At 39.9% G+C, this 17,989-nt stretch overlaps 1 protein-coding gene across 3 annotated transcripts in view; it reads right to left on the bottom strand.

The window, feature by feature from the left end:
- The window catches only part of ST18 (ST18 C2H2C-type zinc finger transcription factor), a 200,000-nt gene extending 198,019 nt beyond the window's left edge, over positions 1-1,981 (bottom strand). For 2 of the 3 annotated variants that reach the window (XM_074944391.1, XM_074944392.1), the window contains exon 1: positions 1,873-1,976. Coding sequence is in view for 1 of the 3 variants with exons in the window: in XM_074944393.1 (XP_074800494.1) it covers positions 1,873-1,911 (39 nt within the window). In the remaining 2 variants the exon portion in view is untranslated. Of the gene's footprint in view, positions 1-1,872 lie in introns of all 3 variants that reach the window. The other variant, XM_074944393.1, reaches the window with a different exon arrangement.
- Between the last annotated feature and the right edge of the window lie 16,008 nt (positions 1,982-17,989).

The raw sequence follows: 17,989 nt of genomic DNA, 5'->3' as shown, positions 1-17,989 counted from the left end.
GCACTGACCTCTACTGGTTTACCCACTGTAAGCTCCAAAAATATTAAACCAGCCAAATTTAGCCTATTATTGCTGAACTTTTTACCTCTGTTCAGATTTGAGTTTGATAAAATGAACTGGCTGTAGCATAACAGGGTATTAGTCATCACACATCCGAGGAAAGAAATGTAAGAGGAAGTAGAGTTTTAAACCATTTGTAATGCAGTTATTTTTATGGTGGGTGAGACACTACTAAAGCAAAGAGATTAAAACCAAATCTAATAACACTCCAATTACAGTTGGTATAAAGGTATTAACAACACAAACTTCCATGATACTATTTTGATTGTATTTAAGTGTGGTTTTTTTACTGGCAACAATTTCTTGTTCATCTTTACTATCTGGTATGTTGTATCCACCAGCTGTCTCTCATCTTATATATACATTGTAAGCATTTTGGCTTTTTGAGGCATGGACCACCTTTTTCTTATGTTTTTGTACAACGCCAAGCACCACAGGACCCTGATCCATGATTATATATTCATTGTCTGCAATCATTCATATTTGACAGATTTCCATTTTACATAACACATTCGTCTCCAGGACCCTCTTCTGCTGAATTGTTTGCTCTAACTAGAATGGAGCTGGCAACTTTACTATCTGCACTTATCCACTACACACCAGTGGATCAAAGTTCAGCAGCAAGTCTGATGTTATAAAAGTATCACTGGAAATGCTCTATCAAATCAAAGTCATTAACATGTCCCACTGAAAGCAGTGATGTGGTTACTTCAGCCTTCTTACTACTCATGATTTATCACTGGTCTACTTATTCAGTCTCTCAGCTATATTTAGACCTTTGTGCTTTACAGTAAAAAACAACCCAAGTTCAGAATAAGTAAACTAGCAAACTTTTCCATGCTCATTTACCACAAAAAACATTTTCGGTATCTGCGACACTAATGCTGCGAAACTTTCCAATTTTCTAAGGCTATTTTTAGACTTCTTTGTTATATAAGTCTTCAGCTATGAATAATAGTTTTATGACTCATGAGAACTTTATTTTCGCACACTGCTCCCCAGCCAATCTATCAATGAGCCCAAGAGAACTGGGTTGTTTTTTTTTTTAAAAAAACCCTATGTTTGCTGGGAAAAAAAGTTCAGTGCAAGTATTGTGAAGTCTTGTTCTGTCTGTGTATAGAAAAAAGTCCAGTGCACATTGTGAATATGTTTGGGGCCTCATATAAAGGCAAGCAAAATGACCATTTGAAATTCTCAAGATCATGCCTACCTATTTGGTTTCTTATGTGTAACAATAGATGCAGTTTTCCCCTGTTCACACTTTTTAGATCCTAAACACAAACGGATAATCCAGATTGTTAGCAAAATCTAAAAAGAAATCCCCATACCGTACAACTAAACATTTCAGCGACCTTTAGCACTATTTATATGAAAACTAGTTCCCCCTTAACTTTTTACATATCTGAATTTATCTCTAATCTTTGCTTTTTTCCTGCTTATCTTATCTGAATCTAGCATCACCAGATACTATGGTGATGAATGCTTTAGAAATGGCTGCAACAAATAACAAAATCAATAAGATTCAGCAACAGTCCGCACTTTCCTCTGAATTCAGAAGAAAGGCAACTGACTTCCTTTGCAGTTAATATCAGTGTTGCTCCTTGAGTGACCAGCAGAGGGAGAAAAGGGGGTGTTCATACAGAGGGTAAACACTTGGGAGGTTAATTCCCCAGGATGATTTGCCCTGGATCCAAATTAGTCCAGGTAGTGTCAAAACTACAAGTCTTGGTTCCATAGCAAAATGTGTGGTGCTGACATCCTGTACATGATTTTACTTAGTCAAAGCACTGCAGTCAATTCTCTCTGTCTTACCTTTACCTGGTGACTTTGTACAGTTGCCCGATAGGTCATTGTCTTCTAGTTTTGTTGTTTTTTCCACAGCTTTGATTCTTGCACTGCTGTTTTTGAGACTTTTACAAACAACTGGGTCCAATTTCCTTATTCTTTTCTAAAATTGAAAACAAAATATATTGGAGTTTTACCATAAATATTAGGTCTTTTAGCAACTATATTATAATAATGAGACTTGCAAATCAGTATCTTTCCTCTTGAAGCATGGAAGTACAGAATCTACTTATGATAAATTATAACTCACAAACTAAATACATTGCTTCTTCTGTACAGTATGTTGACTTGATTGCAGTAAAACCATCCTCTTCTCATGAAACGTTTTGAAACAATATTTTCTGTCAGCTCTACACAAAATATTCCACAACCACCCCAATATTTTATTTTTCCTTACCTCTGGTATCCCAGTCAGGTCACATTCTGTTAAAAACATCCTGCCAAGCTTGGTACAAAAGGGCTCCAAAGAATCAGAATGCAGAAGCTATGCAACTTGCTGACTAACTTTGCTCTGTGTTATTTACCAACTACACAAAGAAAATGCTGTCTATTCAAAACACATTTCAAAACTCTTTTCACAGAAAGTGTGTGAACAAATGGTCCCATGTCCTAAGCTGTAGTCACATCTCCCATGAGGCCCGGTGATAGCTGTGGGGCATGGAACAGAGTGACACCACCACCAGTCACTACAAGGCACTTTTGTAAACAACTTTGTGAGTGTGTGTGGAGGAAAACAGGACGGGGGGGAGGGTGTTACTTTTTTATCTGTCTTAACATTATGGTTTCTTGCTTTATCATCTCCGATTCAGAACTCCAGTCTTGCTTTGTAAGTTTTGCTTGCCAAAAACAGATTTGTAGTCCCTGTAGCGTGTTTACTTTTATTATCTGAAACATTTCATCTAGAAATGGGCCTCAACTAAAAATTCTGAACAAGTTTTATGTCTGGATTCAGATGCGCTAGCTCAGACTTAGGTGTTCAGGGTTCCAGTAGGCTTATTACATCAACAAGGCCTCATTGTAAAATTCAGAACCAGATTTTTAATGCCATTTCTTCCCATTTCCACCTTCCATCCCAAAATTCAGGATGCTTGGATTTGGTGTTTCACTTTGGCACATTAAAGAAAGAGGCCTTAGATACAAAATTCAAACCCAAGTTTGGATTTTCAGTGCTCCCAAAATTCAGGTGGGCATGGAATTTCAGTTCCAGCATTCTGATTTGTCTCATTATACAGGTGAGCTCTCACAGCAAAATCCCTTCTAAAGTTTGGGGAAGATCAAATCTTGGGTTCTAGTTTAGGCACTTGTCTTTTTAAACATTTATTTTTAAATAATCTCAATCATTTCAAGTATTCGTAACTTTGCAAGGGCTTGTCTCTCTCTCTGTTTTTATGTACATCCTTCTAGCCTTCAGGGACTTGTCCCCTGCTAGTCACAAAGTTACACAAGGGAAATGATAAACAGAACTGCTTTATTCAACTCTTCCAGCACAGTGATCAGTAGACTTCACCATGCTAAATTGCTCTGAAAAAACTTCCTTACACTCAGAATAACTCATGGACAATGGTCATTTTCCATCAATGGCAAGATCCAGAACTTTGTTGTCATTACTACATTTGTAGTTCCATTCTTCTAATGACCAGCAGCAGAAATCAATCCCCTCCCACTTCTCCCCCCAGCCCCCACTTATTTCCTTTTAGCTTTGATCTGTAAGGCACATGTTTCTACACTTGGCTAGTAGTAATAAATGTTTTTGTTTGACTTATATTTTTGAAGGTAACAAAGGTAGGTATTACATAACACCTGTTACTTCTAGGCATGTGAGAGAACAACATAAGAATAAGATGTAACAATTATCATATTTCAGTTATATAGAAGGCAACATAATCTACTCTGTCTTTTGGTTTGTCCATGAACACACTTACATACGTGCTTTACCTCCATGTTTAAAAACTGCCTCATTGACTTCAATGACACTTCACACAGGAGAAAATGTCCAACTACACAATTCCTATGGCAGAATCAGAATCTGAGTTTGTAAACTCTTTGGGGTAGGGATCATGACCTTTTAACCAATCGTTGTGAGGTACCTAGCACTGTAAAAAAAAGTACCAATAACAACAAAAAAACTAGATCCAAAAGAGGAAATGTTTTTGATACTCTGAGGAGCCTAATTTCATTTATTTCACTTCATATACAGTCTGGGTCCAATTCTTCCCTCAGATAGTTCGATGCAATTCTACTGACTTTAATGTTCGCTGCATACATGTACCTTAGCAAAGAATTTTGCCATCCTCCCATATTTTTTTAAATTAAAACAGTATGGCCCCAACTTTCAAGGTCCATTGATATTGGCTACCTCCATTTTTGGGACTCTGAGACTCAATTTTCCATCGCCACAAAGCACCAGCAGCTCTAAATGAAGTCAAACAGAAAAGTGAGGATCTAGATTGTCTCATCTGGACACTCCAAAAATGCACACACCCAAGTCAGGCCAAAATTGTAAAAGTTGTTGCTATGTAGCTCTTACACTCTATTTATACTGGAGCATACACTAAATATTCATGGTGTGTGTACCTACTATTACAAAACTTTTGGCATTGTCTTAGGACTGTATGGTGTGTGAGAGTCAGAAGGTTTAAGCTTTGATGTTGATCCACCAAATGCTGGTCACATGAGAGCTGATATGTCAACATAATAACCCACTGAATGGCAAGGACACCCCCCCACACACTCCCCAAACAGGGAAATGAAACCATGCAAAAATATAGTAATTATTCATTCAGAGGATCCTAGCTGGAATTGCCAGTGTTCTGTAGAATCCTCTGTGGACCGCAGGCAGAACTGGCAAACAAAAAGGAAAAGAAAATGGTTTTCTGGCTGCTCACAAAATATAACCGGCATTAAAAATAATCAACTATGGAGCGTGCCACACAGTGAACAATTAGACGGTTGTCTAACAGCTTCAGGAATAGTGTTAGCTACCAACCAATCAAATGCTGTCATCAGGTTGTAAAAATCAAACAAAGGAAGATAAAAATCTCATGCTTCCCCTGTCCACCTAATTAACTTGCTTTTCTTTGAGGTGGTAGTGGGGCGGGGGGTGGGGGGGGGTGGTGGTTGCGTTGCACACAGGGTGAATTCCAAATAGATAAAAGCTGGGTAAACCACTCCAGTGGTGAGCCTCATGCTAAAGTACTTAACCAGAAACAAATGCTGCGGATGCTTTTGTTTTGGTCTTTCACTGGCACCTATCCTGGACCTCTGATGTGCCTCCTGTAGGCTGCTTCTGCCAGGTGACCATGCATGTGCTCCCAGAACCAACTGCTAGTGCAACATTTTTTTAACATCAAATAAACCCTTATTTGCTTAAAACTTAACTTTCTAAAATACACACTCAATCTAAATAATAAAAAAGAGCCAGCAACACAATGAGCCAAAGGGCAGTGGAAGGAATTTTTGTTCAAAAGCCTTGTTGCTTTAATTATTTATTTTTTGTAACCACGCACTTTCAAAGCCTTTAAAGAACAGGCTCCTCCTCCCTTAGTTGCCTGCCAAAATGATACTTAGTGGAGGGGGAGTAGCTGCCTTTTAAAAGATTAGGTAGCAATCAGAGAGAAAGAGTCAAATAGAAAGGCTTTCCCAAAACTTGTTCCATTCTGAACGGTCCATGAAAAGAAACACAGAGTAGGGAGTACCGGGGAAGAGAGGAGGAGTACTTTTAAAATCTTTTAAGCAAAAAGGTTTTGATATGGTCCTGATTACTAGTGATATTAGTATAATAGCCATGCCTTCCATTTAATTATCTCAAAGCACTTTACAAAAATTAATCCTCACAAGATGCATACAAAGTAGGTAAGTGAAATACATACATACACATGCGTGCATGCGCACACACAGAGGGAACAAGTTAGGAAGTTAGATTCTGAGTTAGAATGGAAAAGCTCTTTAATGTCACAAAGCATCAGTACAGAAACTGATCATCTCCCAAGTATTAAAAATAGAAATAACAATATTGCTCTCTCTTCCTTCCTTCTCATCCTATTGGAAAAATAATTTGATTAGCTTAAAGGGGTTTGTATATGTGAGTGGGTGTCTGTAGGAGTTTTTGAAGAGAAAACTAAGTCGAATGAATGATTTTTGCATTTGATTCTGAACATGCTGAATTATCTGGTCATCCTTATCTCTTTTAGGAGGGAGTTCCATAATCTAGATTGAATTCCTGTGAAAATTCTGTCTCCTGCACTCACAAACTCCTAATATTTGGGAACACTTTCATTGTTCCATTGGAACACTGCTGGAGGTCATAGTCATGGAAGCAAATCTCAGGTAACCAGGGCCAATCCCAGTGAGGGCTTTGAAAGTCAGGGGAAGAGACCTTGAACTGGATTCTGTGTTCATTGGAAAGCCAATGCAGACAGCAGAGCACCAGGGTGATATGTTCACAGTGACCTGTAGGAGATGAACTGTATTTTGTACCAGTTGAAGCTTTTCCAGAACATCTGGCTTTATTCCTAGATATGAAGATGGCTTTGTGAACCTAAGGAGGGAGTGCAGAGGTAGCTCTAAACCCTACCTACCCAGTCTTGAGGCTGCTTTTGCTAGGCTGGGCTCCTTGGTGCACACTGGAAAAGCCCAAAGGCCAGTCCAGCTGCCAGTAATCATGAAGGTATAAGGATGTCCTTGCCACTTCCTCTTTGCCAGGAGCAGGGAAGGGGTGGGCTTAAAAGCCACTAAAATGTCTCTACACCACCTCAGGTTCCTCCTGCATTGTGGGAGATCTTCCAGGGGCTTCCGGGCTGCTTTGCTTCCGGGCTGCTTTGGATAGGATGGGTGGTCACCTTCTGGTCAGTCACAATTGGACATTTTTTGCAGCATAGTTATTTGTGTATTCAAAAGCACCAAGGAGACCTAAAGGCTTTGGACCTATTTAATATCTCATAGTAGATGCCCTTGACAGTAATGAATATTACAAAGGAGGCAAGTTCTTTAAAAAGCTTCCCTCTCTGTAACAGTATCCTCTTAATCTTACCCGGGTTCAGCTTTGGCCAGCTTCTCAGGCATCAATTTTGGCTAGGCATGAGGAAAGCTGGGAAACAGTGCCCTATATGCATGACTTTTCCAGAGACCTCCCGAACTACCACTCAGTGTCTAACTTTTTCGAACTGAGGTTATTGAGACACAAGCAAAACAGTCTCCAACATTGGCTGCCAGTATCCTGGATCCCTCTCCATCAAGCTTCAGGCCAGGCAGGGCATGCTACAGAGATAGCATTTGTTGCTCTGGTGGGTGACCTCTTCCTCATCATAGACAAGAGACCTACATCCATACTCGCCTCGTGCGACTTCTATTTGGGATCTGACACCACTAATCACCAAATACTCTTGTTCTGCCTCCAGGAAGCACTGAAGTGAATGGACATGGCCTGAAATGGCTCAGGTCATCCCTCCCAGATAAAATGGAGATGGTTATTATGGACAACTCTCCCTCTAGACCAGATCCCTTTCCTTGCGTCCCACAAGGCTCAGTCTTGTCCCGCATATTATTCAACATCTGAATGGTAAAACAATGGCTGAAGTGTCAGAAGTATGCAGATGATACACAGCTCTATGTAAACAACATCATACCCGCCAAGAAGCGAAAAAGAAGAATACTGTGTCCAATTGAAAATACAGGGGAAATTTAAGCAGGCAAAACATATTTATCCTTGTTGTAATGTGGCCAGGACACCAAGATTAATATCTCTGCTGTGGCAGATATGACAAACACAGGCCTATCTGAGATTATTGCATTTTACATGGAAAGCATGAAAACTTCAAAGACCATTATACTGAGAAAGGGGCAGACAGTATGAGCCATAGAATATCCTCAGCCCCTTGTGCTAATACATTTGATATGTAATTGTGTTTTCCTGGCTCACTAGGGGGATTTTTCTGCAGAATCTGGGAGCACTAAGAGGTGATTAACGCAAAATCTCCATGCTGGTTATGCAGATACCCAGCCTTTAAGCTTGGCCTCCTGTGGGAAAAGGGGCTCTGACTGATTTTACCTGGTCTCTGAAGGCTGAGACACACACACAAAAAAAAAGGACTTGGGGTTCAAAAGGCCAGCTTGAACTAACACAGTGGTCTTCTTTTTATTTCAGCAAATAGACCTGACCTTTGATCCAAGGGAGGGGGACCAACTTTGCTGAGGAGTTAGAAAGGTTTGAACCTGCCAAGGTCTGGACTGATGGTTGACTTCTGGTATGTTAATATGTATCTAGATCTCTTTTTCTTTTATGTTTTCTCTGTATGCTTTAAAAGAGCTGTTTGAGTTCCTGGTATATCATAGAATCATAGAACCATAGACTTTAAGGTCAGAAGGGACCTTTATGATCACCTAGTCTGACCTCCTGCACAACGCAGGCCACAGAATCTCATGCACCCACTCCTGTAACAAACCCCTAACCTATGTCTGAGCTATTGAAGTCCTCAAATCATGGTTTAAAGACTTCAAGGTGCAGAGAATTCTCCAGAAAGTGACCCGTGCCCCACACTGCAGAGGAAGGTGAAAACCCCCCAGGGCATCTGCCAATCTGTCCTGGAGGAAAATTCCTTCCTGACCCCAAATATGGCGATCAGCCTTGTCCTAAATCCCCTCTGACTTTCATATCACTGTCATTATCCTTGGAAAGGAGCCAAAGACCAAGGGGCTGGTCCTTGGTTACACCTGCTGGGGATAACCACATTAAGGAGCAGGGGGTTACAGCCTAAAACTCGTGGTCAGAAGGGAGCAGGATGTGAATACCTGCCCAGATAGAGGTGATGGCTAGATGTTTAAGACCTGGGAGCACTCCTTGAGCAAACCACATGGGGGTAAAAGTGCAGTTACTCTAAAACAGTGACACCTACTATTAAGAAAAGTATCAATTTCATGATCCTACATAATGAAGTCCTTTGTTTCACCACTCATTTTCAGGAGGGCATTTCCAGCTGCACAGTGCATGAGTACCACATTGGAGCAGAAGAAGAAGAGTGCCACCCAGTGTATCACGACCATCACTTCCAGCAACAGCAGCTAGATGTTCCTTGGAGGTTTCCCATTCTAATACCAACCTGTCCCTATCCCTCCTTAGCTTGTAAGAGCTGAACAGATCACAGCAGAGCAGATGGTGGTCTGACTGCAGTCAGAGAATTTGGAGGTTCACCCATCACTCATTTCAAAAGTGTCATCTTTCATCTGTGGGTGAATTTTAATTCCTTCAGTAGTATCTTAGTGTGACCAACAATATGAGGCTGAGGGAAACATTCTGGAATGCACCTAATTATGGTTTCCCGTTTCTTAATTTAGTATGCATGCAATTCTGCAGGGCCTGTCAAATTATGTGGGCAGGAAATGTTTTCATGTGACCATATTCCTTTTTTAATAAAATCAGGGACCCTAGAATTGTAAGGGTAGTGATGTAGGTTACATATACTTACTATGATTCAATTAATACACCACATGGGGACTGAGATTTGAAGGTTCTTTGTCATTAGCAAGAGAAAAAAAAGGATAATCAGAGGTAAACCAATCTTACCAGGGTAAGCAGAGGGTAACTGAGGCTGAAAAGGGCAATAGTTGACTCCTGCGATGTTTAAAAGAATCTCCTGGCTGGTCCACGTATTGCCCTGGTGACTGTAATGTCTTTCTTCTACTGAACAGGAATTCATCCACTCTCACCTGACAAGAAGCTTAGCTGCCACCCAGTGGAATTTAGGTGGCATTGCATTATGGCAGCCCCTCCCAATTCTAAACAGAGCTGGCTTCTTACTGATAAATGGTGGAAGTTGAGTTGGAATTTAAAGAGCAGTTGTCTAGAAAAAAATAGCAAAAATGGCATAATAGGCCTCATGGTTTATTGTGTCTCAGTGACTCCAGATCAAAAATGTTCAATCTGCAAGTTAAAATGTGGTTTTTTTCCCTAACTGCCAACTTGGCAAACTCGACCTGGGATCTTAAAGTCAAGCTGGCTCACATATCACCGGAAATATTTTCTGCAGGACGGCTTAAATCCTCAGCATCACAAGTTGTTGAATCAACTTTCTAAATTCCTCCGGATCAAAATTCTGTGCTGATGTCCTCATTATACTGTATTTTTGTTTGGTTGTACTGCACCTATTTTAATATTTTGGACAATTTTATTATTTGCAGCCTGACATGGTTTTTGTACAATTGGGGTGGGTAATACTGTAAGTCCATTTGAAAAAAATGGGAGCAGGGCAGGAAAAGACAAAGGAGAAGTACATTTGGGGACTGGGTGCTGGTAAGGTACAGGTAAGGATGTAGGGCATGATACCTGCTTTTACATGTTGTCATGGGCCCTGGAAATCTTGTGTGACAGACTCATCTCCATTCCAGAATTCAAGAATTGCAAGGACAGAATGGATACAAGCAGCAATCCCAGTGAAAAGAAAAGAAAAGAAAAGAAAAGAAAAGAAAGGCTCAACTCATACCTCCAAACTGGCCCTTACTAAGCTCTAAACCAGTTACTGCAGTGGCTGCAGGTCATTCCTTCCACAGAGCCTTCCCTCTAGTAACTCTTACATTATGTCCTGAAGAGGATTTCCCAGCCTTCCCTGCTCTCAACGTGACAGCACCATATGACAACCTAGTCTACTCCTTTTTAAAAACATTCTTCTGCAGCTTTTAGAATAGCATTACAAGTTTGTGCTTGGGCATAGGAACTAGAAAATGAAACTGACCAGAAACAAAAGTGAAAGTGACTAAACTGTGGCCCAAACTGAGTGAAATGCAAGAAATTGACAGTATTACCTGGAATGCTTCATTAGATTTTTTTTAAACTATCCACAACTAATGCAGAACATAGATCTGCACATATTTTAAAGTGTTTTCCTCCCAATATCTATATTCTCCTTCTTATAATTAAAAAGGTGTCTTGTCATCATATATCTTAGGAATGGGAGAACAAACAACTGTGCGGAATGCTTTGAGCACCTGCTAATTGACTGGAACCTCGGGTATGTCTATACTGAGGTGTGACTGCAGCTCAGGTGGACATACTTGCACTAGCCTTATCCATGCTAGTATGACTAAAAATAGCAGGGTAGATGCTACAGTGAGGGCTATCCAAGCCCACCTCAGAACCTGGATAGTGACTTATGTTGCTAGCCCTTGCTACTGCATCTACACTGCTCTTTTTAGTCATGTTAGCGTGGGTCTGCATATGTAAGCTGCAATCACATCTTGGATTTCAGTGGATACATACCACCAGTGACAAGTCCTGCAAGGTGTCAAGTGCCTCCCAAGTAAAGCTGCGTGCCCTAAACACCTCACAATATATCACCTTTATTATACCATGGAACCTATCAAGAGCCTTTCCAAACTGTTTTCCTCCACTCCCACCTCCGGATCTTTACTATCTGTGGCCATTTTCACTCCTCTGGCCAGCTTCCAAGTTCTGAAGATTTTTTCATACATCAAGATAAGCCCACAACCATCAGGTCCTCCAGTGACTTCCAGTATTTGTATACACCTACTTTGGACCAGTGGACCAGTGTAAATCACTACACAAGGTACAAGAATCAGTGTAGACTCAAACCCTGTGTACATGCCTGAATATGGGAGAGAGGGAGTAGAGGAGGTAATGTATGCTGTTTAGTGAACAATATAACCAACTCCAAGCATTCAAAAAATGAGTCAGATGCCAAAAAGTGGTCAGAAATTTTGGTTTCTTTTTTATTTGCCATCTTTTTTGAGCCTTCAGGGTCTCTTCCCCCCCCCCTTTTTTTAAATGAATTTCTCATATAATCATGTAACTTCAGGAGTTGGGACTCAATGAGAAATTAGCAGACAGAAAGCTCAGAAAGAACAGGAGTACTTGTGGCACCTTAGAGACGAACAAATTTATTAGACCATAAGCTTTCGTGGGCTACAGCTCACTTCGTTGGATGCATAGAATGGAACATATAGTAAGAAGATATATATACATACAGAGAAGTTGGAAGTTGCCATACAAACTGTCAGAGGCTAATTAGTTAAGATGAGCTATTATCAGCAGGAGAAAAAAAAACTTTTGTAGTGATAATCAAGATGGCCCATTTAGACAGTTGACAAGAAGGTGTGAGGATACTTAATTTAGGGAAATAGAATATATGTTCCATTCTATGCATCCGACGAAGTGAGCTGTAGCCCACAAAAGCTTATGCTCTAATAAATTTGTTCGTCTCTAAGGTGCCACAAGTACTCCTGTTCTTTTTGCGGATACAGACTAACACGGCTGCTACTCTGAAACCTGTCAGAAAGCTCAGCGTTACCCTTGTTAAACTAAAGGACTGTATTTAATTTAGAGGGATAGTAGAAAAGTTATGGAGTTCTTATTGTTTAATGTTTATCTAAAAGATTTCATTGTACCTGCTGAATTCTACATAGGAAAGAACAAGTAAGATAAACATCCTGCAAACTGAGCATTGCTACAAGTTGAGAAGTCCCCATCAAAAGCCAAACATAGAATCAATATTTTAACTCGAGCACATTACGTCAATAATTCTATCATGCAAAAGCAAGTTCTGATATAATCCCTTCATGCCACAAGAGGGAGACACAGTTACATCATTTATTGAAAGGAAAACATGAAAGAAGTAAAGTTATTCAAATCTGTTTGTACATGGCAACATTTATTAAGATAGACTTATTATATATTATCAGACTTCTGCTAATACATATGTTGTCTATTCTCTGTAGTTGATATAGTGCCAATACTGGAGCTGAGGGGATTGGTACCCAGGAACTCTTGCTATTCATATCTACTTTTGAAAATCATTGCCTCTGCACTGGTGGGTTAGGGGGAATATAATTAAAATCAGAATTAAAAGTTGGGGCTGTCACACCTGCTTTGGGATGTGAACAGATGCAAGAAAATCCTAAGCAACCAAGTAATATTTGCAAAATAATCAAAATACAAGTAGCACTCCAAAGTTTTCTCAAGATGCGCTGGGATATATTGTGCTTAAGAGACCATTCTGTGAAAAACGTGAGATGCTAATTCTTAAACAACATATACACTTTAGTTATAATATGTCTACAACAGCTCATCATATCTTCTCACAGTTCTTCCATTCAGTTCAGCCTCCAAATTGGTATATAGGATTATAAAAATTAGAGATGGAAAAGCCTAAGTAGATTATTAAATCCATCTTGCTGTAAGCACATGGTTCACTTATATAAAAGGTGTATCAGGTACTGAGCTAACACTACACTTGATCTTAGTCATCATAATGAAAAAGAAATCCTAAAATTATAAGAAAATTCAAACTGTTGATGTTGTTTTATGCTAATGTAGGCAATATAAATGTTAGAATAGGAAAATACAAGTTAACTCTAATTGTTAATTGTTAGAGTTAATTGTTAACTCTAATTGTCTAATCTAACTCTACAAGTGTCCCTAATTGTCTGGCACAGTGGTTCCACAAAAAGATTAACTACACTTGCATGAGTTTCTGTCACAAAACAGATCCCTAAAATCTCAAAGCCAGAATCACTTGATAATGCATTTGTTTTTAAAGCTGAAATGCCTTGAGTCATTTTCTTTCAGATCTACCTTGCTGTACTGCTCTTCACAGATGTGCTGCTCTGTGGACTGTGAGGGAAGTGAAATTTACCATAATCTGCTCTCAAGTACTGCATCATCATTATCAATAATTCATCACTATACACAAAAGTTTGCTCAGTATCTCACAAAACAGATAGAGACACTCTCCTTGCCCCATAGAGCCTAAAAGCAAATAGCAGCCATGACAAAGTGGGGTAACAAAACAGTAGGAAGAAGGACAGGGGCACTATTAGTAAGATATGTGATAACTCATCTGGAGTTAGTATGTAGCATGGAAGGAAAAATCAAGAGGTTTCTTTTGCTTTTGAAAAATTTGAGTTCATTTCAGCTCATATAATTACTAACACAGAACCAAGCAGAGAATGAAATGCACAAAAATAGGGAGGAGGAAGAGGGTGAAGAGAGAGTCAAACTAGCCCCAGCACGGGGCAGACAACACAAAAGAGGGGGAAGAATACACCAGTACTGTCAAACATTCAAAATTCATGAGTCAGTCCCCTCAAAATCATGAGATTGGCATATTAAATCATGAGATTTTCTTAAGAAATAAATTATTCTTTTTATTTGCTCTTTGTTCTTTTTGTTTTGTTTTGTTTTTAGCCTTTGGCCTTTTCAAGCTTTTGCAGTCATGAGGGTTAGATTTTTTTTAAATGAAAGCTGAGAGTCTCACATAATCATATAACTCCAGGATCTAGGGCCATAAGACAAAACAGCAGATATCATGAGACTCATGACATCATGAGAGTGGGTACCACTGAGACAGACAAGCTTTATTTTTTTTTAAAGGTTGTCTTTCTAATCCCACATTGGTATTGTGGATTGTGGATTAATGCATATAAAAATACTGAAAAGCTGAGTCCTATATAAAGTTCTTGTTTGAAAAGAATAGAAAACAGGTCACAGTCCCTTCCTTTCCAGCATTTCCCGATGTTTACACCAAAATGGAAAGCACAAGACAGACAAATAATTATGTAACAACTTTCAAATAATGTTATCTACTGCTGTGCTATAGTAAAAGTACTTGACATTCACCTGCTTCTTCAGCACACAGCAGTTGTTACCTCCACGGAAATCAAAACAGCGGTAATACTGAGTCAGCAACATTGAGTTCACCCACATACTGAAGCAGCAATAAACCTATCATTTCAACATGTCGGAAAGCTACTCCATTGTCTATAGATAGCTTAACATTTAAATTACAGGGATTCCCAAATTTTCTAACAGAGGGCTCCATTTCTATTAAGAAGCTAGAAGAATGGAGCTCTGAGAAATTAAAACTTTCATATGCTGTGTATGACTTGAATAAAAAATAATGTTTAGCCCTGAAACACAAAGCCCGGAAATATCCCACTTGTGCAGAAAAGGTCCTTGACATAATAAATTACTCTGTCTCTCAGGTGTTTGTTAGCAATGAAAGAAATTATCCTTCCAGGAAGAACACTTGCAGATTTTCAGATGCTCCCATATCAGAATTTGGAACATTATAACAATGCAGCCCACGCAAGTAAATGCTTGTTGAAAGTTTGGAGCTAAATTCTGCTCGACAGCTGGTTGGGAAATTTTTGACAAAACCTTTTTGCATCCAAAAATGCTGATTTGTCAAAACCAAAACTTTTCACAGGAAAGGGTCGATTTTGACAAATGTTTTTCAACAGAAATAAGTTTTTAAAATGTTGTAACATTTCACTTCTGGTTCAAAATGGCTTTTCACTTTGAAATTTAAGCTACAGTATATATATAAAGTAAAAATTTGAAATTAAATGTTTCAGTTGACCAGAACCATTTCCTACCCCCAGGATTTAGGTTAGGAAAAGACTCCCATTGACTTCAGTGGGAGTTGGATGGAGCCCTAAACGAATATCTGACAAAAGAATAAAAGGAGGCGTGGAACATAAACCAACTCCCCAGTGCTGTATATGCCCAAACTTTGGAACATGACCTTCATGGCTGTACTCTACCTCTATAACGGACCGAAACACATTCTTGGATCTGAGCACATCCAAGTCCGGAAAGAACACAGATACAGATCTGGACTTAGCAGCTTGGGCCCAGCTGTAAAATGAAAGTCAACAAAATAATATGATAATGTGCCATAGAAAATTAACATGGTAATAACAATTGTATCACAATGCAGCACAATTCTCTTAGATCCATTTAAAGGTTTTTTTTTAGAAATAAGGTTTCTCTTGTCTTTATTTTGCAGTGTGACATGAAAATGAACACAGTCTCCTGATGTTTCTTTTGCTTTGACTGGTAAAAGCCTAAATAGTTAGTTTTAGCCTCAGTGGTGGGCAACCGGCCCATCAGGGTAATCTGATTACAGGCCATGAAACATTTTGGTGATGTTGACCATCCGCAGGCACAGCCCCCCGCAGCTCCCAGTGGCCATGGCTTGCCGTTCCTGGCCAATGGAAGCTGTGGGAAGTGGCGGGCCGCAGGGACGTGCCCAGTTACTAACTAGCACATGAAACAGTCATAAAGGCATCATGGAAACCAAATGATACACAAGTAAAATTTCACTGGCTGCGAAGCACGTGGCTGATGGAGGCAGAGTTGGGCTCTGTGCCATCAGGGTCATGGATTTCACTCTGGTCATTAGTTACAGTTCTATAAGCAAAATCAGAACATTTTACTAAGCAGGTTACATTTCTTCTTGAGACAATTAAGGCTCACAGTTAGCACCAAATCACTTCAAATTGTTTACATTATTATACAGCCAGACACCTAAAGCTTCAGAGGATAAAGAATTGGGCCAAAAGCTGCAGATGAACAGCAACATCAGAGAAATGTGGGCAATCTTCCCAAAGCCTGTCATGGTGGTGTCAAATTTACCTAACAGCTTTCTACACGAAAATAGTACAATTTTCGGGGAGTTACACCTTCAAAGTGAAAACAATGTTTCTGGACGTGTGTATATATAGATATAGGATTACAGAACACATAGGGAGACCACTTTCCTCACCATCAGAGAGATACAATTCACTGAATGATATGACTCATGTGAACCTAATGCATAGCTCCCAGGCTGTTCTCGCCTTCATGAATGTGCCTGTCTCTAGCATATCCCATTTTAGGTATCAGAGAATACTTTATAAGCAATATGCACAAGTTGTTCTGAGGCTTGGCAATAATTAAAAACAAGACAAGTTAGGGCTGGAATGTGTCAGCCTTGACTTTGAATTTCATTTTTGGTTATGTAAAGCTTGGCTGTAGTTACTGATCTCACTTTTTAAATATGTGTGGGTCAGAATGAGTTCAAGAATAAGCTCAGGCTTTTCATTCCACCAGCACCAAAACAATGTCTGTTTTCATTGTAACACCTAATAATCCCCCATTTCATTTTCTTTTCTACCTGTCTGAAGAAGTAGGTCCCTTTCCACTTGCTGCTGGCATCAGATGCATTCTCTTTCAGTTTCCTGCTCCAGAATCTACAGTGCTAAGGAGTAGGCAGGGGAAGAGAGGCAGCATTTGCCTGAGGAAAGAAAACATCTAATGCAAAGAGAAGACCCACCCGGGCAGGGACAAGCATCCGCAGTCACCAGAGACTCATAAGTTTGCTTATGACAGAAAGGAATTGGGGCCGCAGCCCTGGGGAGATCAGTGGTCAGCTTCACTGCCAAGAGCCATCTCGGAGTTGCTCAACTTTGAGGGAGAACCTGGAATAACTTTGAGGGAGAACCTGGAATAACTGCCTCTCTCCTCCCAGCCATGCTACTGCCAGACAGAGAGTAAACAGGGCTGAGGCCTTTTCTGTGTGCCAACTAAAGGTGCTCCTCCCAATCAGGGAACTGAGTATACCACCTCAAGACAAAGAGAGGGGTTGGGAGTAGGAATTGGTGGCCCATTAGTTCTCCCCACCATCCAGCAGTACAAGGAGAGCAGAAGGCCAAGCAACTGCCAAGGGGTTACCTAAGGCCAAGATTGATCTTAAATTCAACTTAACCAGCACACCTAAAGGTCAGTGGGCAAAACACACAGAGAAATGCTTGAAATGTTTGTGTGTTTAGATGCTTTTGTTTGGGCCCTGTGCTAATACGATTGCATTTCAGTACTAGATGAGACTGCAGTTAGCAGTTAACAATGCCTTTTTACCTGTACTTTAGTCATAAGCTTCCTGCTTTGTACTGGAGACCCCATTTTTCTTCTTCCTCTTTCATGGGGCTTGGAGAAATTATTCCAGGTTCTCTTTAAAAGTCTTCCTTTCAAATCTGGTACTAAAAAAAGCAAATTAAAGAATGAAATGTTTATATCATCCATCTCTTGACTAGGCCTCTCATATGTACAGACAAAATGATGGGAACTTCAAGCTATTCTGTCAGGGCATTATGGGTCCAATCCTGTTCCCATGGAAACCAGCATCAAAATTCCCTTTGAGTTTAGAGGAATCAGGAAGGAGATGCGAGTCTCTCCCCTATGAAGCTTGTGTCAGATGGGCAGCTAGAAATTCCCCTTACCTCTGAGATTTTATCCCTGAATATGCACTTGTAATTAGAA

The sequence above is a fragment of the Natator depressus genome, chromosome 2 (genome assembly GCF_965152275.1).
Source record: "Natator depressus isolate rNatDep1 chromosome 2, rNatDep2.hap1, whole genome shotgun sequence".
In the NCBI taxonomy this organism is placed as follows: Eukaryota; Metazoa; Chordata; order Testudines; family Cheloniidae; genus Natator; species Natator depressus.
Note: the sequence above shows the minus strand (reverse complement) of the source record. Positions and strands in the feature narration are given on the sequence as shown.